This window comes from Protopterus annectens, chromosome 2.part0 (genome assembly GCF_019279795.1).
Source record: "Protopterus annectens isolate FY-2018-M chromosome 2.part0, PAN1.0, whole genome shotgun sequence".
Taxonomy (NCBI): domain Eukaryota; kingdom Metazoa; phylum Chordata; order Ceratodontiformes; family Protopteridae; genus Protopterus; species Protopterus annectens.
The window spans coordinates 1,168,829,354-1,168,857,312 of NC_056728.1; the positions used below are offsets into that span (position 1 = coordinate 1,168,829,354).

The 27,959-nt window shown below is 39.1% G+C and overlaps 1 protein-coding gene across 1 annotated transcript in view; it reads right to left on the reverse strand.

Annotated features, from left to right (window-relative positions):
- LOC122793403 (alcohol dehydrogenase class-3-like) overlaps positions 1 to 27,959 on the reverse strand; it is a 279,913-nt gene that overhangs the window by 131,914 nt on the left and 120,040 nt on the right. Inside the window, exon 4 of the mRNA XM_044061378.1 lies at positions 17,389 to 17,476. Within this exon, the coding sequence (XP_043917313.1) occupies positions 17,389 to 17,476 (88 nt within the window). The remainder of the gene's footprint in view (positions 1 to 17,388; positions 17,477 to 27,959) is intronic.

Sequence of the window (27,959 nt, forward strand, 5' to 3'; positions counted from 1 at the left end):
GTGCATATTTTATTTTTTTATATGCTGTGGCCAATTAACTGTGTGTTTAAGTCCATAAGCCAGGAGTCTGTTGTTTGTGCTGCATTTTACTTAAATACTGTAGTCTGACTCACTGCCTGATCTGTAAGTATTAAGTCTATTAGTCCTGGTTGAAAGTCAGTCAGATGGCCGATTAACAAATGTATACATCTTATCTGTAAGTAAGTCAGTTATGCTGAAAGTCAGATGTGCGTGGCCTGTATGGAGATTGGAGAAGTCCATTGTGCTGCATTTTTTTATGGCTGATTAATATTAACAACTGTATGGAGATTGGAGAAGTGAAGTCTGTTGTGCTGCATTTTTTTTATCTATTTGCTTCTGCTGCTGTTAGTGCTGTACTATTGGAGAAGTCCATTGAGCTTTTATCTGCTAGCTATTTCAGAAGCCCGCCCCATTGTGCTTAACTGTATGGAGAAGTCCATTCTGCTAGTTATTTCAGACGTCCGTTGTGCTGTGCTGCATTTTATCTATCTGATGCTGTAATGTGTGCTGTCTGGGGCAAAGGGTATGTCCGTTGTGCATTCCATCTGCTAGTATAGAGATGGAGAAGTCCTTGTGCTGCATTTTATTTAATTGCTGGTATGGAGAAGTGTGTTATTTATCTGCTGCTATACTATCAGAGAAGTCCATTGTGCTGTACATCTGCTTGCTATTTCAGAAGTCTGTTGTGTGCTGTGCTGCATTTTCTCTGCTGCTATACTGTCTGGGCAAAAGGGTATATCTGCTGTGTATTTTATTTGCTAGTATAGACATGGAGAAGTCATTGTTGTGCTGCATTTTATTTAATCACTATTATGGAGAGATTTATCTGCTGCTGAAAAAAAACATGGAAATTCAGGGACTTTAGACAGCAGATTCCCACAAAGCTGCAGAGAGGCAGTTCCATATTAAATGTCAGCAAATTGATATTAGTGAGAGCTGATCAAGAAAATTCAGCTGCAGAGAAGGTTATACAGGCACTAAAATCTGAATAAAATGCAGTAAAATATGTGAAGTGTTTCTCTTATTAATCCTTGTTTATATAAAAATCTTCATAGTATAGCTCTTCATTAAGTATCATTATTCAGGAAAGGATTACGAAGGATTGTAAAATATCTTCTGTTTTTATTGCATACAGAAGATACAGAAGAGTTGTCTCATTATCAACCTTCCATAGAAGCTTATAAAGTTAAGAACACAAAGTGGCTATAAAGTCATTGTGAACATTAATTGTCAGACCCCCATAGAAGCTACTCAGCATTAGCCTCAAAACAAAATATATGCTGGAAGAATGGAGGATAGCAACAGTCATTCTTTTGCACAAAGGTGAGGCTACAATAGACCGGGGTAATTATATACCCATAAGCCTGACAAGGCTCATTTGTATGGTTATATAAAGGATGATAATGAAACTAATAAACAGAGGTATAGGTGACCTGTGGACCCTCAACCTAGTCTAGTTTTGATTCATCAGAAGCAGGTACTGCCTACTTAGCCTTGCTGACATCTTTGAATAGGTCATTGAGAGAGTGGATGACGGTATGTCAGTGTACACTGTGTATCTGGACCCTGTAAAGGTGTTTTACACAACCCACATTCAGGCATCGTAGATAAATTCTGCAAATTCCATAACCTCTTCCAGCTGCACAGGAGCACTTTTGTTAACTATCTTGTTGAACAGAAAAGTAACAACATGCCCTAAAGAAAGAAGTTAGAAGATTCCCTGTTGGCACTAATGTGTAAAAATGACACCATAGTTTTGTTTTCAAAACCAGCCATAGACCTGCTGTGGCAAATGCCATCGATGCAGAGGAGGTGTAATTTTGGGAGGAGGCTGGTGTGACTGAAGGATGGATGCAGAATTTGCAGATACATTTCCAGGAGCTAGATGGATGAGGTTAAATAAAGATACATAAAAGAGTTGCAGGTATATTATCTGTAGCCAGGTAAAATATAGGCACTGGTCATTTTCTATATTTTTTGAGTATTTGAATGAAAGATAAATTACTTAAATTGCACTGGAAACAACTATTTGTTTATGCTGCCTGTTGATTTTACTTCCCTATAGCTTCCTTATCTCTACTGGTTTTGTAAGATATCGCCTTCTAGCTTATTTTTTTAATGTAAATAGGCAATTTATTCCTCAAGGGCAGCAGGCACTTTATTTGTAGATGAAACAATGAAATATAAAGTTGTTTGCTAATAGCAACCTCTTCATTAATTACAGATTTAATGTGGAATTATTTAGATGACTTTTACTTCTGCAGAGATTGAACATATTTACTGATACTGGTGTACTGTAGAAGTTTGAGTAGACTTTTATGTTGGAAATATTCTGAATTGGACAGTTTTGATATTATTGGTTCATGCATTTTGTTTCATTACTTACTGGAAAAATGTTCAAAACAATAAATTTAAAATGTGCTTTAACAAGTGTGCTGTATTATACAAGGAATATAATTTAATACAGTCAGGAAGGTGTATCAAAGAAAATATGTATGTTTCATGTGCAAGGGGCCTATGATTTGAAAAAAGCCCAAAGGTAATCTTTATCCACCATTGGCCAGATGCATTTTCTTTGAATGTGGATTTCAATGCTGTTTCAGTGAATGTGAGTTTCAAGGGCAGAGAAGTTTTAATGCAAGTATTTTCATTGCGAGACTGTATTGCTTTGTTTAGCAGATGTCTATTAGTGTTTTTGCTATAACATGTAAAATAAAAGTTTTAAATGAAATCCAAATAATCACTGTAGAAGTAAAGCATTATGCACATTACAGTGTTTATGGTAAATGGGGTGAAACAGCAAAGTAATGGGACATTGGAATGGCTGTGGGGGACTCTGGGGCCATATTTTGGTTGTCTGTTCTTCAGGTTGTGTTTGAAAGTTGGTATCCCACAATTCCATTTTGGTGGACATGGTTACATAATTATTTATGCAATTTTTATGTTAATTGGCGTACGGATTTGTAGCTATTTTTCATGGGCCTTTGTCCAGATTTTTGATGTTTCCAGGTTGAGAGGTATGACTTAGAGGCTCCACAATATACATACCTACCCTCTGAAGCAGCTCCTTAACCTCAGGAAAAGGCATCAAAGCAGCCATCACCCTGTTTCCTGCCTTGCCTACTTTTTGGCACTGCTCACACGTCCTGCAGTACCCTGTTACATCCTTTGCAATCCCAGACCAATAAAAGTTCTGCATAACACTTATCTTGGTATGTTTTATGCCCATATGATCTGCAAAAGGAATGTCATGGGCTATGACTAGAAGTCCCAGATGGAAGGCTCTAGGCACCATCAACTGCTGTATTACATACCCCACTAGCACTCCCTCAGAGGTCCTCTCTCTATACAGTAACCTTTTGTTCCAATACACAGACTCCCCTTTTCCTTGAGAATCAGGTGCCTCCCTAGCTACATCTCCAAGCCTCCCAGTGTAGGGTCAGAGATGTAAGCCTGTCTCAACTCCACATTTGTAACTCTTAAGAGATCCCCTTCCAAGGAAGTCTGGTATCCTCTGACAGTGGTGCTTCACTGTCAGCCTGGGTAACACCACTCACCTCTGCCCTTGCAGTCACTCTGTCAAAGGTGACATCAGTACCTACCAGCAGCTGTGGCTCACCTTCTGGTTCACTGATACAGGGTAGCTCCCTTCCTGAAATAGCTACCTCATCAGCCCTGGTTTCAGGTGTGTAGTCTGTCTGGGTCTCCCCCAGGCTACCAGATCCATATGCCTGTCTCCAAGCCTGAATGCATGCACCTGCATGCACACAAGGTACTGCATTATAAAAATCATTCTCTATCATGACATCTACAGGGATATCCTCAAACACACCTACTTGCTTGCTTCCTTCCTTTTCCACCTGCCCATTCAAGGTGAACCCTGGACAAAGGCATTTGGAATGGGGTCCCTTCTAAAGCTCTGACTGGACTGGACTGCCCAAGTAAGTACTGCTCCTCTTTAACCACAGCAGGCTTCACAATGGTTATGTAAGAGGCTGTGTCTCTCTTAACAGTGGCCTGTTTTCCATCCACTGAGATAGGATATAACATCTAGTGATAGTTTGGTACCCCTATTGTCTCCAGAAAACTTACCACTGGCATACTCTTATTCCCACTTGCTGGCTCCCCCACCTTTACTCCCCACCTTGCCTCGGTGGACATCTATATGATACACGGCCCACAGGTTAAAACATTTAACTCTTGATCCTGTCCATGTACCTGAAGTAGTGGCTTCCCCTGTTATTGGTGGATTCTGTTGGGGTGGTTTCGGCTGCCCACCATGGGCTCCCTTATATCCATGTGCAGCACTGGGTATCCCCTTCCTGTGCAGTGATGCCCTGCTTGCTAAATAGAGATCCCCTTAACCCAGTTCATCTGTAGAGTTACACTCTCGGTCTGCCAACCAGATTCTCATGCTCTCAGGCAATGTGCTAAGGGCTTGTTCCCTCACCAAAAGGTCTGCTAGTCTTTCACATGTGGAGATCTGACACCCACTCAACCACCAATGAAAATAAGTGCTTAACTCAGCAATATAATCACACAAACTTTCATCTGCCTTGTGTCCATGCTCAAGAAACTTTTTTCTGTAAAGATCAGGTATTAACATAAAACATTCAAGTAAACATTTCTTTACTTTATCATAGTTTAAACATTCAATATTAGACAATTTATAAGCAGCAGTTGCAGCTTTATCATGGAGTAAAGGGGTCAGGAACTGTACTCAGAGCCCTTGGTCAATGCTACACTGTTTACATACTCTTTCAAATATATGAATAAAACTATCAACATTTTCAGCCTCTGTAAATTGCAGAAGACATTTACTGATCTTTATTGCTTCTGGGGTTTGATTATTCCCTTCCCCATTGCCTCCATGACCCTGACAAAGAGTCAGCATCTCATTCTCATGTTGACGGTCAGCATCTTCCTCTCATGTTGATGCTTCTTCTCAGCCTCCAAACACAGCAGTCTCTCTGCTGATTCTAATTCCATCTGTTTCTCCTGCCACAGTCTCTGTTAATTCTAATTCCAAACTTTTGGCCTCCAGTTTAAGTCTCTAACTCCAGATGGATTTTTGTGTCCTATGAGGAAAAGGTAAACTGTCCTGTTTCTGAGGGCTGTACATCCCCATTACCAAATTGGTTGTCCTCTTGGTTGCTGGTCTGTGCTGCTACTAAGGTTGAAATAATTTTCTCTTTAGCAAGGTTGCATGTACCAGTCATTTGGCTTCACATACCTTGGCAAACCGTTTTTGTCTGCTTGCCATAATCCTCTGCTGACATCTTTGCCTGCTTTCCCTGATTAAACTAAACTAACAAAAATAAAAAAAATAAATAAATAAATACAAAAAACTGTTGTGAAAAGGAACTCTGTATGTTTAACTTGTGGCTGCTTGAGAGTACACCCACCTTCAGTGGCAACTGCTTTCAGGCTACAGAAGTTCAATTAACATCCCACCACTGCAACCGGTATGTGACATACCCACTCAGGGCCAGTAATCAGGGATCCTAAATCCTCATCACTGGCACTGGAGAGGGACATTCACTTGGAACAAAAATGGATGCAACCTGTATTTCCAGATGCAGCTGTCTGCATCAAGCACAATTTCCCTTAACAGTACACAGGACACTCTCAGTCCAGGGTCTAGGCTTTTCTATCTGTCTCTCTCCAGGTCCAAGTTTTCCACCACTCTCTCTGTGAAACAAGTGCTTTGTTCCCCTGCTCCAAGCGGCTGACACACACATTTTTTGAGATTTGATTTTCATACACACGTACACACAGCTGGGAAAGGCTGGCACAAATTTACTAGCTATGCCCCCTTCTGCCCAGACTATAAGGTAGTTACACCACCACCAGACACTCCAAAGCCAGCTACTCTAAAGCTCTTGCAAGGGTACCCAATTATATTGTGTGAAATTAATATTAATACAAATGGTAATGTTGACCAAACAGGAAGGCTTTCAAGAATGGCCACAGTACCACTCAGTAAATATAAGCACTCTCAAAGATTAAAATATTCTCTAAAGGACCATCCACAATGAAAGTTTAAATATATTTAATAATAAATACTAAAATAACATGAAAATACTAAATATCTGTTTACAATAAACATCAGAGTTTCAATCACAGGAACTATTAAAAATAACATAAATGGTCAGGTTCACAGAGTAACAGGAAAAAACAATACTTACCTCATTATATTTTCCTGACTGATCTAAAGAATTATTATTCCATGGTTACTTACTAGAGAAAGATAAGATGAAGTAGATGAGAGATCCTTCTTTGTCAGGTTACAAAAACAGAGTGCTCTGAGACTTCAGTCTCACCTAGTATTAAACATTGTTTTTAGTGATGGATTACAGAATGGCATCACATACATCTGGTCATCTGATTTCTGGTTCCTATGCTTCCCCCCTTGGCTAGAAGCTGTCAGGATTTAGCATATATGTATCAATAATACACACACACACACACACACACACACACACACACACACACACACACACACACACACACACACACACACACACACACACACACACACACACACACACACACACACTTGCTAAGATCTGCTATAGCTTTTGGAAGTCATAAAACAATTTCAAATCTCCACCCTTCCAGAGTAGCAATTAGTTCACCCCAGTGATAATGGAAGAAGCTTCTTAATATAGACTTTTTACCTCTGGCTGCATTGAGAACTGTAAGATACAATATTTATGGCCTAAGCCAAGTAATTTAATTTCAAACTATTTTAAAAGTTTGAGATTAAACTCTTGTCTTCCAGTATCCTCTGTTAAAACATTTACATTTAAACAGTTACAGTAATGCATGGATATTTTTTTCTGTGCGCACTGTTGGTACATTTCTAACACAAGCAGCTTTACAAATACATTTTTCAACACAAGTATCTGTACAAATCAGTTTGATATACAGATGATATATAATTCTTTACAAAATTCCAGCTAGCTGTGCTGGCATATGTTACACATCCACTCCCCCAAGTCTCCCGGAATAGCTAACAATACCTTACATTGTCATATGGATTTTACTTGGTTTATTGACATATACAGAACAAAATGAGTCACTACAGTGATTGCTGGGTTTGGTAACTATTTGATGATTTAGTTTTTGAGATCTAAGTTATCTTTTAGGAATATATTGTGGTTTTACATTTTATGAACAGGCATTTATTAAAACTTCTCAGTATGCTGTGTGCAGTTTTCCAATGGGTGTAGTTTTGGGTTCTAGCTAATGCAATTACTGGAAGGCAATACAATGATGTATCCTGCTAAGAAGATTAGAGAAAAACTTTGGTATTTTATTTTACAGAATAAGTATATCAGAGCATACTTTAAAATGTGGTAAATTCTCATCATTTTCCATAGACAACATTATTGTATAACTTAGTTATAACAGCCTAGCTATAAAGCAGATTACAGTACCTTTTATGAACCTAATATATATATATATATATATATATATATATATATATATATATATATATATATATATATATATTAGCTATTACTGTGTCATTAAGGGGCATAGTTATGTTGAAGAATGGAGGCAGAAATGCCTGGTTGAAGACTATATTTACATGTATATGAATATGAGAGTTTGGCTGTAGCATTAAGATGCTATAGTTGTCAAACATTTTCTTTTTAGATTGTGCTAAAGACTCAGTCTTGTAGGTTTTACACACAGACACATGAGGAGCATGTGATAAATGTTTTAGGGATGGGATGGAATGAACCTTAACTAACAGGATCACATTCAGATTTTTTTAGCTGAAGTAACAGTGAAGCATTACTAATTTCAATCATTTAAAAATTATCACAGACAGAGGAGCTTCACTTTGCATGTGGATAACTGTTTAAACTTGTTATTCGTGACTTTATTGTAATTGCTCAAGATAAAAAGTAAAAGACACAGTCTTTACCATAAGGTTATGTAGACTTCACAGCTCTTCCATGAATGCAATCATATTAGAACCTGTTGGGCAGACAATGGTATGCTTATGAACTAAGGTCAGGTGGCACAATGTCAGGGTAATCCTATGGGCTAGGTTTATAAAGGCTCCAGGGCCATTAGCCTAGTATACACCTATGAACCTATGAAGACAGAATCATGGCTATGAGCTTCATTCTGTAGTCCTGGGTTTGATTCTCATTCTGCATTTGCCTTATAATTACTCACTTAGCAGAAAGTTGCCCCTTTAATGAAGCTGTTTTGCTCAGTGAGTTTACTCAGTTAAAAAAATAGAATAAAAATGTATAAAAAAGTAGCATGCCCCCCCCCCCCACACACACACACACATTTACATAGATAGCTGGCAAACTTAACACTGTAGCTGCTATAAAAGGCCAGTGAACCCTAAAGCTGGCTTGGTATAGGGAACCTGTAGGAGAACCAGAATCTCTGGTCTATCAACATCAACAGCCACAGAAGGTGCATTGCTCTAAATACAGAATGCTGCTTGGAGATGATGTGAATAATAGGTCAAAGCATCAGGGGAGTTCTCATGGAAGGCATAAGATTAATGGAGGATGAAGTAGAAAAAATTACTTAGAATGTGGAATGCTATTTAACTCTGTATGATTAACATAATTTGAAATGTTATAACTCTACAAAATGACATTAGCATTCTCATCCATATCAGAGGACTAAAGCCTCAATTGTTTTTAAAGTGTTATTTGAGGGGAGTGTTGGAAGGCATAAAGCAGGCCATAATTGTTTTCAGTAGGTGCAGCAGAGCCAGCGTGACTTTAGGAATCTGCCTAGGGCCTGCTTGCTGGGAGTGAGGGGCCTGGCTTTGCTTTAAAAATTAAAAAAATAAATAAATAAATACCCAGGATGGCTATGATCCTATATATTTAGTATCCACAGAAGTCTCAATGTCAGCATCTGGAAATGCATGGATAGCAGAAGCACACAAGACAAGAAATGACAGAAACAGCAGTATATTATGTTCCCAAAAGCACCTGAGAAGCAGCATATACTTGACATTACAGCAAGGGAAGGGTTGCAGGGAGTGCATATTAGAGAGCAGGTCACAGTGAGGCTTTGGACTGTAGTGTGTGTGTGTGTGTGTGTGTGTGTGTGTGTGTGTGTGTGTGTGTGTGTGTGTGTGTGTGTGTGTGTGTGCACGCATGTTATAATATCCCATTTGGGGGAACTGTCTATTTAAGTGACTTTGCTCAGAGTCAAACCCTGAACCTTAAATACTGGAAGGTAAAAACCTTAATCATCCACACCAACTGCCACCACTCCTTCAACTTGTTTTTTTTTTTTTTTGATAAATTAGTGAGGAGTACAATCTGTTGGTATCAGTCATAGAGTTTCAGTTTTGTAGTTCACAGTCTGTGTAAGTGATGCAAGGGGTAACACATTTGCTTTTGGTGCAGAAGTCTGTGGGTTCTATTCCCACAACAGGTAGACTGATAGCTGACATTGCAGTGCAGCATAAGGCGGTGTGTTGTACTCCTGCGTGTGTTTTCCTTTAGTTGAGATGCCAAAAGGAGGTACTATTGACTTGACTTGGTGGGTGTAAAAAATCCACAGCACCTGTTGAAAAGAATATGGGAAGTTCTCTGATCAAATTTCCCACTGTAGTATAACTATCACCTCAGTTCTCCCTTGAAGAGAGACCACTAGCCTAGTGGGGCTAATCTGGTTAACAAGGAATAAATCAATAAAATGCGTGTTGATGTAAAACCTGTTACTCTGCTAAGTTTTTAACTGATTTAGAGTACTCAGCTCTTTTCTGTCTAGTTTTGCTGAACATCTCAGATTTTACTGCTTATTTATGCTCTTTTCTTTAGCAAGTCTTGTAACTAGATATACTTTGGGGCACCTTATAATTTATTCTAGGCTCTTCATCGGTCCCCTGGACTGCAAGGTTGGTAACTACCTATGAATCAGAGTACATATTTATTTTATTTATTTTTATCATTTTTGTTGATCGGGAAAGTCTGACTAGGACACATCCTATTTTCAGTGGAGGCCCGGGAACATATGACATAAAGGAAGGAATTGATTTGGATGCAATCATTGGCTTCCTTGTTTTGTTGAATATTGATTGTGTGTTTAGTAGTTAGCTGTGAATAAGTTGGACAGCATGAAGTCTGCGAGTTTGTTGTCAATATTTCAGCTATGAATGTTAATTTAATTATTATTTTTTTTTGCAGGCACACTGGTATGAAATGCAGTATGTTAGGGCTACAACAGCTTGTCTAGCACGTAATGGGTAAGGCTAGGAGCTGCTTCCTATAGTACATGGTTGATTCCATTAGCCTTAATTTACCTTCTGTATGACTCTGACAAGTTAATTTGTCAGACAGTATTCCTGGACTGGTCCTGAAAAATGACACTTGTGTCCAGTGGGATCCCAAGTTGATAGCAAATGCATTACACATTTGCCTTTTGAAATACTGTACCCTTCACACTGGCACAAATTAGGATTCATAACATACTATTTGAGTATGAATTCCAGCATGTTCTTGTAATTTATTGGGTTGCTAGATGCGTTTTTCACTAAATGTGAGTTTCAAGGGATGAGAAGTTTCTGTTTTTATGCTAAGCCTGTTTTCAATATGTGAGTGTTTTGTTTTATTTAGAAAATAGCTGTCAGCAGTCTTTCTGTAAAATCTGAAATAAAAAGAGAAAGATGAAGGATGTTTCTTCTACATGCCACCCGCCCCTGCCCAGTCATTCAGGTCCCATTTCTGTGCCCTCCCCCGACCCTCTTCCCATTTATTTAAAATAAATAAATAAATACAACTTTATTATTATGAACTGTAGCAAACTGCTTCCTACAAATGCCTACATGCTCAGATTTTAGTTAAAAAAATATTTTAAACTGTAGCAAGCTGTTTGCTACAATAACCACACATGGAGCACTACAGAACTTACGTTTGAATGCAAATGCAATACCATTTTTTTAAAAGCTGGTATTGCATTGGATACCATAATCAGATGACTGCAGCCCCACACAATTTGCACCCTGGACAGTTGCCCTTCTTCCCCAACCTAGCTATACTACACATTAGATGCCTAGCAACTATGAAACTGTTGTCATTTTACAGCCATTTCCTATTGCATAGCTGATCTAGTTCAGGAAATATTATGGCAATATCACCAGCACACCATTTTTACTGTAACATAGGCAAGTTATCATTCAAAGGCATCAGACACTGCATTTTGTAGATAAATCATTGAAATGCAAATTGCTTTCCAGCACCAACCTCTGCATTAGTAATAGTTCTCTTTAATTTGAATTATTCAGATGACTTTTACTTCTGGATGGATTGTGAATATTGACTGATAATGGTGGATTATAAGCAGTATGAGTGACCTTTTATGGTTGAAATGTTCAGAAATGTATAGTTTTGTTGTTTCTGGTTCATACATTTTATTTCACTGCTTACTGGAAAAAAATGTTCAAATCTACAAATTTGAAACACGCAAACAAATATTGTTGTATTAAACAAGGAATATAATTTAATACACTCAGGAAGGTGTATCAAAGAACATATGCATTTATGCGTGGTCCTAAAAATGTGTGTAGGGGGCCCGTGGATAAAAACAGCCCAAGGTACACAATCTGTCACTGGCCAGATGTACCAGGAACCAAGAAAAAAAGGAACAAAACTGTTACACAGCCCATACCTCAGGATAAACAATGTCACCGACAACAGGTGCACTACCACTAAACTCACTGCTCTACCAGGACTTGAATAAATTGAAGAAACTTGAAGTGGATTACAAAATGGAAGAATACCAAAAATGCATAAAAAATTCAATATTCAATCTACGCCAGATATGTGTGTGTGTGTGTGTGTGTGTGTGTGTGTGTGTGTGTGTGTGTGTGTGTGTGTGTTGTGTGTGTGGTGTGTGTGTGTGCATACACACACACACACACACACACACACACACACACACATATATATATATATATATTTATATGCACATTTGTTGATAGGGAGTGACAAAATGAGTACAGCTCATTTGTTGTTGTTCCAGTAAAAAGTTTCAAAAATAAATATCAGAGAAAGGACCTAATAATTTTTATTTTATTTATTGTATTTTACATTTGCTGACTGGGCTAGTCTAACTGGATATATGTATATATGTCCATTTTCAGTAGAAGCCCGGGGAGAAAAGCTCCACATAAAATACACTAACAAACAGTAACATTAAACTTCAGTTACAGATTATTTGTCAGACAGAACAGGCGTTACATGGTAACTTAGCATTCATGATAGATAAAAAGAGAACAAATGAGATAAATCCCCCCCACTCTTTAGATGAGATTTTTTTTTTTTTTAACCAAACACTGCAGAAGAAAAAAGTATTCAGAAGATTGTGGGGAATTCGCAACTCAAAGTTATGAGTATGGCACAGGAGAACAGACTAGTTATAAACAGAACTGGGCGAATTAATTGAGAGGCAGTAACTCATAAATAATACAGAAAGATGTCCATACAGTCTTTCCTGGGTACAGTACATCCAACGTAGAAGGCCGGTGTCTTAAACTGGCTATAAAATGAGTAATAAATGGTGCTATAGCCTAGGATAACAGGAGGAGAAACATCTTAGTCAGGGTTAGTACAGGGACATAGCCCGTGGGTTGTAAGGTATAATATGAGTTTCTTTTTGAATAATGTAGTTGAAGAAAGAGATGCGAGTTCACTGGGAAGTAGGTTCCAGGTTTTATCCACAGTGCTAATGAAAAGGGAATCTCCTGCTTTACTGTTGGGTTTTTGTCTAGATACCAGTAGTTTATTTGTTGAGCGCAGATTTGTAAGATTTTTACATGGGCTGATTAGACTTGTAAGAATTGGCGTGTTACCTGGTTGATAAAGGATTTTATGGGTAATAATCGGTTGGTGAAATAGAATTTGATTATGCAATTCCAGCCAGCCCAGTTGATTCAGATTTTGGCAGTGATGGGTTCTGAAAGTGGAGCCAGTAGCAAATCTGGCAATATTATTGTAGAAGATTGCCAGCTTGTTGTCGTTGCATTTAGATAGATTTGTATATATAGGAGAGGCATAAAAGAGAGTTGAGATAAGGTGGGTATGGGCAATAGTAGTTCTAGCAATGGGAGTAAGGAAGGGTTTAATTTTATAGAGGGAGCCTAGTTTTCCGTTAACTGATTTTATTGTGGTGTTGATATGAGTATCATAGTTAAGATTGTGGTCAATAGTTACTCCTAAGAGTTTAGTAGTAGTGTCAGGAGATATAACGGTGCCATTTTTAGATTTGATAGTGAAGGCAAATGGGGTGGACTTTTGTGTAGGAGTAAACAGCAGTAGTTTAGTCTTTTTGGGGTTAAGGAGGAGACAGTGCTGTAAAAAACATTCTTCTACTAGCTCGAAGACATTTTGGGTGAGGGACTGCAGTTTAGAAGGCCCTGTAGCTGAGGATATTAATGTGGAGTCATCTACATACTGGATGGATATAGCTTGTGGGGATACTAATAGATCATTTATAAAGATGATAAAGATGGAGAATAGAAGAGGGCCCAGAATAGAACCTTGGGGTACACCAAGGGAGACAGGAAGGTGGAAGGATAGAGTGTTATCCCAAAGCACTGCCTGTTGCTTGTTATCCAAGTAGGACTTGAACCACTGCAGTGCTTGAGTATCAAGTGAGAGGGACTTAAGAAAATTCAACAGTAGTTGATGGTTAACCATGTCGAATGCTTTTGAAAGATCAATAAAGATAGCAGAGGACAGGGTGTTACTGTTAAGTTTTTTGTTAATATGGTCAGAAAATGATAGGAGGGCAGTAGTGGTGCTATGGAAAGGTCGAAAGCCATGCTGAGAGCTAGCTAATAGGTTATTTTGGAGAAGGTGGTGTAATACTTCACGGTGGATGCATTTTTCCATGATTTAACTATGGGAGAGAGTAGGGCAATTGGAAGAAAGTTAGGTAGTTCAGTTGAGTTGCAACCTTTGTGTAGGGGTATTATATGTGAGACTTTCCAGATGGATGTGATGGTACCTTCTGTTATGGTTCTATTCATTAGGATAGAGGTAGGGTAAGCAATAACTGTAGCTGCTATTTGAAGATATTTAGCAGGTAAGAGGTCAACAAAGGGGTTAGAGGGTTTGAGTTTTTGAAGGAGGGTACAGATGAGGGATGTAGGCACAGGTTGGAGGTGGAAAATAGGCAGTGAGTTATTTGAGGAGGAGGGCAGATAAGAGGATACAGGAGGTAGTGAGTTAGCAAGTGTCTGGATAGCTTTAGTAAAGAAGATATTAAAGGAATCAGTAATTTGTTTGGGAGTCTCTTGGGTAATTCCAGATGGGGTTGGTGTCTTAGAGTTGCCTGGATGAAGGAGTCTATTGATACCTGACCAGAATTTCTGTGAACTTTGTTGATTGGTTTGTTGAAGTTGAAAGTAGAAGTTTTTTTTGTCTAATAGTAGTGATGCTTTAGTAGAATTTCTAAGCTGTTTAAATGTTAAATGATCAGATGGGTCTTTAGAAGTATGCCATTTGGCCCAAATTTTGTTTCTACGTAGAATTTTTTGCTTAGTTTCTTTTGTAAGCCACGGAGCAGTTTTGGTACTGTTCCTAAGAGTACAGGAAGGGGCATGGTAGTCCATGATTTCTAGGAACTTAGAATTGAAGTATGCCGCTGCTTCCTCCAGTTGGAGGTGTTTTAAGGGTGACCAGTTGCATACATTCAGTTCATTTTGGAAGTGTTCAGGGTTAAAATGTTTATTGGAGCGAGTTGTTCTATAAGTTGAAGGGCTAGGAATATTACTCTTTTGACAAATTATATAAGTTAGTGACTGATCACTAATGTCATCTGGCATGATGCCTGATGTATATGTTGGGGACTGAGTATTTATTAGAATCCAATCTAGGGTGGTTTCTTTGTTGGAAGGTTTATGGGTTCGAGTGGGTGAGGTGATAGTTTGGGAGAAGCCATGTAGGTTTATGTGGTTAGTTGGGTTATTGGAATTACAGGTATTCCAGTCTATATTAAAGTCGCCTAGCAGAATGGTTTCTTGTGGATAGTTAGTGGAAAGCCAGCTAAGGATATTTTCTAGGGAGGTGATGTTATTACCTGGAGGAAGATAATAGCATATAATGCTGATGGACTTACAAGTATTTAGTTGTAGCTTAGTGATAAGAATTTCAGTATTGGTATCGGATGGTGGGTGAGTATCAAGAAGTGTAAATTCGAGCCCTGCTTTGTATATTAATTCTACGCCCCCGCCTTTTTTATTAAGGTGATCCACTCTTAAAATACTATATCCTGGAGGGGTGATTTCATAGTCTTGGGTTGTTGGTTTTAACCATGTTTCGGTTAGGCATAGAATGTCAAAGTTATGCACATCCAGTAGGGCATGAGGGTGAGTCACTTTATTATTAACACTTTGTATATTCAAGTAAATTATAAAGAGGGAGTTAGGAGGCTTTGTAGGAGTGAGAAAGGAAGAGGGAGAGGGTCTAACTGGGTTAGCAGGACTATTACTGGTAGGGCCAGGATTTGGATGAATGTCACCATCCAGTAGGAGGTATAGGTGTAGTCTATATGTGTGAATTAGAGAAAGATTCAGTATGCTATGTGTTCTCTTGACATGGTAGTGTTTATAGGTAAAATGGATAGTCTATGATACTTTGGGAGGAGATAGTTGGTTGTAGATGTTATGTTGATGTGTTTAAGGGTGGCTGATAAAGCTGGTAGGGATGTTTGTTTAGTGGGATGGTGGAAATTAGAGTAGCTAAGATGTTCATAGGTAGTTAGGATATAGGGAAGGGAAAGGACAGGAAGAATTGAAAACAGGAGTAGGGGTTTGAGGTAAGTGGATATGGGTGAAGTAGGCATTGTGCTGAAGAAGATGTAGGTGGAGAGTGAACAGGTGAAGTATTTAAAGAAGTGGGAGGAGTGATGTAGTTTGAATAATCCAAAAGTAAACATTTCAAACTTTGCAAAATCTAACAGCCCATATTTAAGAACTGTTACTTTTAACGTCAATGTGCCCTGATGAACACATTATATAAGAAGGATACAAAATAACATGTTTAATGCTTGCAGAGAAGGTGGCAGTATTAGAGTTCCAGGGCATAAGTAATTCTATTCATTTTCCACGACTTGCACTTCAAATGTCAGTGTTCTCTAAACCATAATTTTACTTCTTAATTCAACTTTCCAGCAGTCACCTAGACTTCTTACCACAACTAAATTCCTTCAAGTACTTGTATTCACTAGTAATCAAAGATCACAGTGCAGACATTTTCTAAAAAAGAAATCACTGCATCACTGTGTCTGGCCCTTTTCTAATCTCATTACTCGCCCCACCCCCATTCAGGATATGAAAGATGCTATAGTCATTGAGTATTTCAGTTTATTGGCCTATCTACTGGGTAAACAGTTAATGTCAACAACTACACAAAAGTCCGAGGACAGTACTGTGCAGCCTAGCTGAACAAAGGAGCAGTGTGAAATGTAGGATCCCCTTCCTTCAAGTATAAGTATTTTATACTTTATCCATTTTGCAGGAGCTCCTAAATGATATCAGAGTCAAATACTTTCCGAACTGTAGAGTCAAACAATAACTTGCTCCATTATACCATAACAGTAGTTTTAAAATAAATCACAAATTGTGATTGTGTCTTGTAAAGGTGAATGAAACATTTGATTGTTACAAAGTCTGCAGACAGTTACAAACTAGGGTTTGTTGTTAATTCACCCTATGACATCAAAACCCTCCAGAATGAACTCTCTCAAACTCTTAGTTGGGTTGATAACTCCCTCACTTTTGACCATCATATGATAACAGTTACCAGGAAATCCTTTTATTTAGTGATTTTAATTACCAAATGAATACATCAAAGTCTAAAGAGGTAATCACTATGAAATACTCAGCACTGATCAGGACAGTTTTTGAATACAACCCTCTCTTTGGAATGTATCTCAACAAACATATCAAACAATTAGAAATTCCCCAAAAGTTCCTAGCCAAAAAGATCACATACCTAAAGCCCCTCAGCTTCCAAGAATAGCTTCCTATATATAGTATGATCCCAGTTATTCTCATTAGGGGTAATATAGAATTATCAACAATGTGATGGATTAGGCCAGTCTAATAGCAAATGGGATAGGTTATTTTGAGCACCAAATGGGAAATTGGCTGGCTTAAAATGGCCCGCAGGGGTAGCTAGCCTGGTACTTACCTATAAATGTATAAGAAATACGCTATTCACTGTTACAGTTATCTGGAATGCAGTTCTGTTAGTTTATTGAACAAATAAGGGGAAAAATTTCATGCTAAAATGAAAACACTTTTTTCAGAGCAGACAAGTACTCAGACAATCAAAATACATTAGTCATTGGCTTCATACTAACCTGAGTGTTTTGCATATGTTGTTGTTAGGGTCTAAACAGTGCTCACATTTACCGCACTGTGGCAGCCAGAGTGGAATTACAGCATCCCCTGAGAAAATTCAAAGATATTGATTAGAAAAAAAAGGCAAATGGAGGGTTTAACACAATGCATTTCAAATTATAGACAAAATGATTCTTAGTTTTCTTACAATGTCACAGTGACATTTGCAGGAACTCTTAGGTTTATCAGCATACCCATCACAGAAACAGAATTGTAATGGAGTAACTTACACTAAGGTGAAGCTCGGATATCACCTGCAACTTGTTCTTGTCAGGGTTCATCTACATCAGTATGGAGCTACACACTATAGTTAGATAGAGGTGTCTGGTCATGTTACTGGGTTTTAATACTCTTTATCACAGTTTGATGAAGAGCTGGTGGGATAATATTCTGTAGATGGACAAGAAGCTAGAAATTCTCCATTAAAATAGAGAAAACAAGAGATCGAGGATCCTGACATAAATATTACTGTATATCTGCATGTCTAACAAAAATAGTACTTTGTTTCTTATGCACAAACAAATGTTAATTAGCCATGACAAGCAAACTCTGAAATTCAAGAGTTATACATGCTTTTCAATATTTAGTAATTAAAAAATCTCAGTTATATGAAAACACTGTTATATTTTTAGTATGGTCAGCAGTGGCTGGTCCAGTAATTTGCAGAAGTGGGGTGAAGTATGCAACACAGACCACTGGAGAAGGGTTGGAAAAAACAACATTGGGAGGATGGGGCTTTGGAAACATCACCTTGAGATGCTTTGACACCATGCATAAAAAAACAGCAGTACACAGTCAGCTGCACACCATTGTGGTGTTGCTGTGGTAGTGGAAGTAGTTACCTCCTGTCCAGCACAGAGCACATTTGCATACCGTACCAGTTATTTCAAGGCATGTCTGGATGAGATGTTGGGTTACTTGGTCCCTAGTTGTGATATTTCCTTACATAACTAACCTTTGTTTAAAAAAAAAAAACATAGATTCTCAGGTATTAGCTTGTTTTTCAAAACTATCACCTTTGCTTCCATACTGGGCCTTGCCAAAGAATCCAGATGCAGACTAGAATGAGTCATCACCAGAAACACAAAACATTAAAGAGGGCAGCAGTGTAATGCCCAATTTCATACATGATCAATCTCTGTGTATGTTCTGTTCATGCAGCAGACTTTAATTTCTGTTGAAAGCTATTTTGATAAGGGATACCTGTAATATGAGAAACTCTCCATAGAAGGTTTAGTAAACCAATGAGCTAGAAGGATGATATTAGAATAATGTGTCTTTTATTATCTTGTATACAAGAGCAAAAACAAAAATAAAAACTTATTTGCATGTAATTCTAAAGACCGTGGGGCCTCTAGCTGCAAAGAATAGAAGCATACCTCTTAACTTCGAACCAAAACCACAAAATCTACAAAAATCCACAGACTTGAAGTCCACTCTAGCTTTAATATGACACAGCCACAGAAATTACAAAAATCAGCAACAAAGTTAAGGTAAACCACTTCCTTCCTCAGATTTCATTATGGACTTCATCAGAACTAATAGCTCTCAACTTGCTCTCTCAACAATTAAGGACAAAGTCAAAAATAATGGGAAGGGGACAAAGGTCCCAAATCAGGGCATTTTAAAATATTGCTCTAATTCACTTGAAAAGGTTGTAGAACATCTTCCACATCAACAAGTATTATCAGAGTAATAAGTGTTATAAAACTCTAATGTCTGGCATTACTGACTGCAGTACTCAATGTTTACCAAAAATTAAAAAAAAAGAAAAAATTCTAACGGAGAAGCAAAAATATGTGGCAAAAATCAGGAGTGTTCTACAAAATCAGGGACAGTTGTGAAGTATTCGTGGTTAAATGCAGATTTGAACAGCCAGACCCAGTCATGTTTCCCTGATGCTTTTCTTGTAAAGTGATTCCAAAAAATAAAGTACAATAAATGACAAACTGAACATGGAAGAAGACGATGTACAGGCTGAAAGTTTTCCAGAAAATGAAAGGGTTCAATATTCTGCAAGTTACCTGCTGCAGCTATATAAATTTAAACTGGGTAAATGGACCAAATATAGAGAGCAGGAAAAGAACCAATAAGTTGTGTCAGATCTTTTTTTTTTTTTAAAGAAAGGCTGTTGCATTGCTTGTGTTTTGTTTTATCATCCACTGGACATTTGACTGATGTAAAAGAAGTAAGACAAAATGAACCCCACATTTGTCAATGCTGTATTATTAAAATAATTATTAACAGGGGAAAAGCACTTGTTCACATCTTGTTTCCCTATTAAGTTGTTGGACTCCTGGGGACTTACTAATTCGGTAATCTTGCTGGGATACCAAATTCTGGGTATCTTAAAGGCTGCACTGATCTCTGGCATTCCTGAACAAACTGTACTGAATTACCACCATAGTCTATTCCCTCTTGCCATTGGCCCATTTTCCTGTGACACCAGCAATTTCCACCTTCCTCTGCTATATCATTCCTTTCAGCTCCCACCTGGTGGCCTCTTTGTGAACCTCCTTCCATATTTTAATCACTGTGCTGTAAAACTAACTTTTGTGCTGGTGAAGCAATTGAAAATTTCTTAGATGGCAACAGAGAATAACCATACTTGTGATAACATACTAACAATGATGCAGTATTGTAAGACAATCCTTTTTACTACTTGAAATAGCAGGAAACAGTTCTGAAACATCTTTAAATATCTTCGCTGATAAAACCTTTATATCCTCATAATTGCCTTTAGTTTATGCTGTTGATGGACTGATGGTCATAGTTAAAGTCCTTGCTGCTCTTTCTGCTTACTGACTGTTGTATGTCTGAGAGGTCATGTGGCTGACAGTGTCATTACATGAATCTGTGAATAGTAAGCCACAGCTCCAAACGTATATGAATAAAGATTTGGAAGAGGTCCCAAATGTAGGAATACATATTCTCAATAAGCAGGTAAACTTTCCAACTTTCCTCCTATGATCTACCAGAAAACCACATTTTATGACGAACATACAGAATACAAATTCAGACATGAATAAAGACTGTTTTCCAAAGCCCTCCACTGTCCATATATGACTGACTGCCAACTGCTGTTCTTTACTTAATGGATTGGCAAGTTGTAAGGACTACTGAGTTGTGGCTGCTTATCAATACACTGTATAGGCCCTACTACCTTTCTTCTGTCTCTCTCTCTCTCTCTCTCGCTCTCTCTGTCTCTCTCTCTCTCTCTCTCTCGAGTTCCTCTCACTCTTTCATTTCAGTGCTTTCTTAGTGACTATGGGCCATCTAATTGAAGGAGCCACTTAGGATCTTAGGATAATCAGGTTACCTGAGTGGCTCCTCCAACTGTGACTTGAGTGGTTACTACAATTGTGTCTTTCATTGTTATTTGACAGAATAAACACGGACCTTTTTTGTTCTACCATTCAACCATGTGGCCATCCCATTCCTCCTTTTCGATCCTATACCAAACTCCTCCAATTTTCTTATCAGGCTCTTGTGAGAGACAGAATCAAACATCTTTACTACATATATTGGTACTCGCCTGTCAAGTGTTTCCATAATCCCAGTTTCCTCTACCCTTGATACATTTCAATAGCTTGTTTACTCAATAACTTTGCTCTTTGTTTTCTAATTCATCCCTGACAATTTTACCAGCCTGGAATAAACTACTATTCTAAAAATTCTACACCACTGTCTTTGTCCTTTTAGTTTTATCTTTCCCTAACTGTAAGTCAGAAAGTGGCTTGATTAGTATCAGCTAACAGTGTCTTAACCACTAGTTAGGTCTACAGTAGTCTGGATATTTGCAGCATTGACCATATTCAGGCTTGTGTTTGGGCCTAGTGTTTGAGAGGCTGTGTGTCTGAGCACATGTTTAGGGACATCTTGGTTTAGCCAAAGCCATCAGGCATTACAGTGAGAGAGGATTGTTTAAGGTCATTGGCTGACTGAGGTCACCTGGACTACAGCTTAGAGTAAGCACCTCATTGGTTCTTTTGAGCTTTTTTTTAAAGTTGTCTCAGGTTTCAACTTTCTGTTACCTAAGAAGTTAAGTTTGTGAGTGTTTCTGCCATTTCACACTGAGCTAATCGAAGGAAGGACACTGAGCAAACTCGGATCTATAATATATAACATTAAGTATCCTTTTTTTTTGCTTATTTTTTCGAGTTATTTGATAGCACTTTGTCTACTGTATACTTTTCTAGCTAGTTTCACTGTGTGTGAGGTATTAACTGGAAATTGTTCACTTTTATTAAGCATCTGTTTGGGTTGTTTGATTCTGATAACTTGTTTGCAGTTAAAAGCTTTCTCTAGAGGCTCCTTTATCTGTTCAAAAACTTTCATTTAAAGGCTCACTGCTGCTTTTCTGCTGTGAGAAACATTTCTGCCATTTGTTTCCCACCCTCCGTCCCTATTTGTAAGCTGTTCTTATAGTTGGTGACTTTGCAGTTGCCCGCCCCTACTGTAAATTTGATCCGGGACACTCCTTCAAGTCTAGTGTTATTACCTCATTCTACCTAACACAGGGAGAACATTTGAGAAGGCCAGTCCACTCAGTTTCTGCTCCTCCTTTCTCTCTTTCCACTTAAAAAAAATAAAAATTTCTAAGCTTGTTTCCTGCTTTTCCTGTGGGTAGTCTAGTCTGGATACAGATTTGCTGTGTCCAGGACTATTTGTGGGCTTCTGTGCCCCCAAGCCTTTCTGTGTTGGAGGGAAGCCTTCTAGCTTAATTTTGTTTCTTAGAACTAGCCATTGTTTTAGTTTCAGCACTCAAATCTGTTTCTTTGAGCTCAGCACTTGTTCAGAACTTGTTGTAAGCACTAAATAAGCTACAAATTACTACAGCCCTCAACTTTCCTCACTTGTCTAGAAGAAAACAGTTTCTAGTACTTAACAAATAAGCACCTATCCAGGCATATCTAAGGGTCAGCTCCCGGTGTTTTCTCCTGTCTACCTGATGAATCTGGGCATCTTGGGGCAATGCAGCAATTGCCTCATGTACACAGACAACCCTCTCCTCCTACCACCCAACACTACAACCTGTGAGGGATGCACTTATATAGCCAAACTGGAAACAAAGCTCTCTTCACCCAAGACTGGACTAGACAGTCAAGAGGAGAAGGTAAACACTTGCACCACACCACACTCAGCACATAGTCCCTCAAAACCTACACCTCCAAAACACACACACATAGAAACACAAAACACACACCTACATTCGTGGAGGGTCTCAGTAAAAACGTGCCCAAGCAACAGGGACCTCCAAGCAGAAAAAAGTACAGTTTTGTACCTACCATAAATGTAGATGTTCGAGGATTCCATTGCTGCAGTCATCCAGTCGGCCCGAATACCAGAAGTAAGGGGGCTCGCGCAGGGGACCGCGTGGACTGACGTCAATGCGTCAGGGAGTACTAATCGCGCCGCCATATATCCTCTTTCTTTTTTGCCCCAGATGTCAGAAGACCCTAAAAGACAAGGCTCAAAAAACCTGCACCAAAAATATATACAATATATACAAGACTATATACCAAAATATCAGCATGTAAACTCACCTACACAACCACCCCTAAACACAGAGGGGGGAGGGGGATATTGATCAGGCAAAATGAAATCTAACATCTACATTTATGGTAGGTACAAAACTGTACTATGTTCTTTTCCCATTGCTGCAGTCCCTGACAACATGCCTTGCAAAACAGCTGTGGCAAAACCAGCCCTAGACTTAGAATAGATAGGAAGGTGATAATGCTTAGAGAAAGTATGCACTGAACTCCAAGTAGCTGCTTCCAAAATATCCTTAGTTGCCACCCCCCTTAGAAATGCTGTTGAAGTGGCAGTAGCCCTAGTGGAATGAGGCCTAATCCCAGCTGGAATTTCCTTGCCATGATGGGAATAACAAAATGCAATGCAAAGCCAATCCACCTAGAAATAGTTTGTTTTGACACAGGCTTGCCCTGTGAACTCAAAGCAAAAGAAACAAACAACTGCTGAGACTGCCTAAAATCCTTAGTCCTGCTTAAATAATAGCGCAATTGCCTGTGTACATCTAAAGTGTGCAAAATCTTTTCCCTTTATTTTGGGGTCTGCATAAAAAGTAGGCAAATGAATAGTTTGGTTTAAAAGCCACACTAAAACCACCTTAGGCATAAAGGAAGGATTAGTACGTAATGATACACTATCCTTATGGAAAATCAAAAAGGGCCTTGGGGCCTGCAACTCAACTGCAGACACCCACACCCCCTCTGCATGGCCAGAAAGCAGAAAAGTTCCATGACAAGTATTTCAATTCAGCAGTAGCTGCAGGCTCAAAAGGTTGTAGAGAGTTTTTTTCAACGCAAAATTGAGATAGAGCTCTCATTGGGGTCTTATATTCTTACCCCTCTAAGAAACTGCTTGAACAAAGGATAGAAGGACAAACCTTTGTCCAATAACTCAGTAAGATATTGAAGAGCCACACTCAAATTAGGCTCAGAAATCTCCAAATTCTTTGCTGTACTCCAAAATAAAAATCTCTTCCATTTTTCTCACTCTCCTTGTACTAGGTCTTCTAGCTTCCATAATCACATTTAAAACTTGTTGAGGAAGTTGAGACCTGCTGTGTTTCAACACAGAATATGCCAGGCTGTGAGATGAAGAGAGTGAAGCTTGACATTGAGCAGATGACCGTCCTTCTGAGATAACAGATGAGGAATCAGAGGTAAAGGCCATGGAGGCTTTACCTAGTGGGTACCAGTGTTGCGAGGCCAATCTGGAGCTATCAAAATCATCCTTGGCCTGTCTTGTCTGACCTTTAATAGTACCTTTGGAAGAAGAGGCAGAGGTGGAAAGGCATACACATGAAGGTTTTTCCCAACTGACAACAGAGCACTTTCCAAGCTGTGTGATGAAACCCTTTTGTGCAATACTTATTTTGGGTGGTTTAGGTTTGGAGAAGAAGAGATCAGATCTATGTCTGGGATGACACTGTCAATTGTCAAAAATACATGAAGATCCAGTTTCCACTGTGGGGGATCCATGATTTGTCTGCTTAACACATCTGCTAAGGAGTTCTGTGCTCCTGGCAGAAACCTTGCCTGAAGAGTTAGTTGCAAGCTTAGCGCAGTCTCCCATAAAATCATTGCTTGCCTGCATAGAGGATAAGAATGTGTTCCCCTTGCTTGTTGATGTACCACATGACAGTTGTGTTGTCTGTTAGAATCAACACCTGCCCTGGAAGAAGTAACTCCTTGAAAGCCATTAATGCAAACTGGACTGCTAACATCTCCTTCATGTTGATATGTAGATGCTGTAGTCTGGCAGGCCACTTGTCTTGTATCCACTTTCCATTTAGATGAGCTCCCCAAGCAATGTCCGAGGCATCTGTCGTTAAAATCTGACTTGCCTCTGGCAGAGTCCCTTGTTTAGGTGACATTCCTCCCACCACAAAAATTCTTTTGAAGGCAAGGTATTATTTGAATGACAGTGTCCAAATCCTGCTGTGTCCATACATTTTGAGATACCATTGTAGCTTCCTCATATGCAGTTTGGCATTGGGAAGCACCAGAATCTAAGATGCCATGACCCTAAATGGTGAAGGACTGACCCTTGCAGTCAGCACGGACTGATGAGATAGTTGATGGAAGTAAAGTGATAGACTCTTTTGTTTGTCCGGGGTTAAAGGCCATCTGGGCTGCTGTATTCAGTCTCACACCCAGAAAGCACATGTCTTGAGAGGGTACTAGACTGGACTTTATTTCGTTCACAGAATACCCTAGGCATCTTAGCACTGCTATAACATACTCCAGATGCTGTAGAAGGTCTTCCTTTTCTTGAGCCAGGATCAGGCAGTCGTCAAGTAAGGATAGATTTGAATTCCTTGTAGCCTGAAGTAAGCTATCACTGGAGCCAGAACCTTGTGAATACTCCTGGGCGATGTAGATAAGCCAAAGGGGCAGAAAAGAGAACTGATAATGAATTTCAGCCGAAAAAGATGATACTTCTGCAATCTCCAAATTATAGGCACATGAAGGTAAGCTTCCTTGAGATCTAAAGTTACCATCCAGTGATCTTTGCCAGCAGAGGTAAAAGTTGTTGTAACGTCAACATCTTGAACCTGGGAATGTCCAGATAACTGTTGAGGAGAGATAAATCCAAAATTGGTCTCCACGTGTTCCCCTTCTTTGGTACTAGGAACAGGCGAGAATAAAATCCTAGGCCCTTTCTGATACAGGGACTGGCTGAATGGCCCCCATCTGGAGTAACTGAGAAACTTGCTTGTGAGCCTCTTTTCTTTGTGGAGGAGGAACTGGCATGCCTTTGAAAGGGGCATTGTGTGGAAATAAAACCTGTAACCGTGGTGAATGATATCCAACACCCATCTGTCTTGAGTAATTAAATCCCAATTTTCTTTGGAAAGGACTGACCCCTGCCCTCACCAAGTCTGAAAATCTTTAACAGTTTGCATAGACTTAGCTTTGTCCTCCATTTTCTTTAAAACTGCTTCCACAGGCGATCCAAACAACACATCAGACTGTAAAGGAGCATCCAAAATCCTTGTCTTAACATGCTCAGCTAAATTCTGATCCTTCAACCAGGCATGCCTCGAAAGAACAGAACTAGCAGCCACCCACGAGGAGGCCTGTACAGCATCAAAACCACATTGCAAAGAATGCTTACCCACTTGTTCAGACACATGCTCTTACACTCAATACCTTCCGCCAAAGCATCCACCTTAGATTTCAATTGTGAAAGGAGATAATTTTGATATTTTAGCATGTGCAACTCACAATTCAACGCTCTCATGCCTAGTGTGGAACAAGTATACACTTTCTTTCGCCATCTATCCAAAGCCCTTGCCTCTTTATCAGTGGGAACAGGATTTTAACCACAGAAGCTTTAACACCTTTAGGCCCCTGAGAAACAGTTTCTGGGTCCGCCTGGACTCTTAAACAAATACTTATGAGCTTGCACCACCCTATAATACAAGCCTTTTCCTGAATCAGAGTAATCCTGGCCTTCCCATTTAAAATGCTCCCTGACAGTTTTACCAGCCTGGCATAAACTACTATTCTAAAAATTCTACACCATTGTCTTTGTCCTTTTAATTTTATCTTTCCCTAACTGTAAGTCAGAAAGTGGCTTTATTAGTGTCAGATAACAGTGTCTTAACCACTAGTTAGGTCTACAGTAGTGTGGATATTTGCAGCATTGTCCATATGTGTTTGGGCCTAGTGTTTGTGGAGGCTGTGTGTCTGAGCACATGTTCAGGGACATCTTGGTTTAGCCAAAGCCATCAGGCATTTCAGTGAGAGAGGATTGTTTAAGGTCATTGGCTGACTGAGATCACCTGGACTATAGCTTAGAGTAAGCACCTCATTGGTTCTTTTGAGCTTTTTTTTTTAAAGTTGTCTCAGGTTTCAACTTTCTGTTACCTAAGTTAAGTTTTTGTGTGTTTCTGCCATTTCACACACTGAGCTAATCGAAGGAAGGACACTGAGCAAACTCGGATCTATAATATATAACATTAAGTATCCTGTTTTTTTGCTTATTTTTTTGAGTTATTTATAGCACTTTGTCTACTGTATACTTTTCTAGCTAGTTTCACTGTGTGTGAGGTATTAACTGGAAATTGTTCACTTTTATTAAGCATCTGTTTGGGTTGTTTGATTCTGATAACTTGTTTGCAGTTAAAAGCTTTCTCTAGAGGCTCCTTTATCTGTTTAAAAACTTTCATTTAAAGGCTCACTGCTGCTTTTCTGCTGTGAGAAACATTTCTGCCATTTGTTTCCCACCCTCCGTCCCTATTTGTAAGTTGTTCTTATAGTTGGCGGCTTTGCAGTTGCCCGCCCCTACTGTAAATTTGATCCGGGACACTCCTTCCAGTCTAGTGTTATTACCTCATTCTACCTAACACAGGGAGAACATTTGAGAAGGCCAGTCCACTTAGTTTCTGCTCCTCCTTTCTTTCTTTCCACTTAAAAAAAAATAAACATTTCTAAGCTTGTTTCCTGCTTTTCCTGTGGGTAGTCTAGTCTGGATACAGATTTGCTGTGTCCAGGACTATTTGTGGGCTTCTGAGCCCCCAAGCCTTTCTGTGTTGGAGGGAAGCCTTCTAGCTTAATTTTGTTTCTTAGAACTAGCCACTTTTTTAGTTTCAGCACTCAAGTCTGTTTCTTTGAGCTCAGCACTTGTTCAGAACTCGTTGTAAGCACTAAATAAGCTACAAATTACTACAGCACTCAACTTTCCTCACTTGTCTAGAAGAAAACAGTTTCTAGTACTTAACAAATAAGCACTTATCCAGGCATATCTAAGGGTCAGCTCCCGGTGTTTTCTCCTGTCTACCTGATGAATCTGGGCATCTTGAGGCAATGCAGCAATTGCCTCATGTACACAGACAACCCTCTCCTCCTACCACCCAACACTACAACCTGTGAGGGATGCACTTATATAGCCAAACTGGAAGCAAAGCTCTCTTCACCCAAGACTGGATTAGACAGTCAAAAGGAGAAGGTAAACACTTGCACCACACCACACTCAGCACACAGTCCCTCAAAAC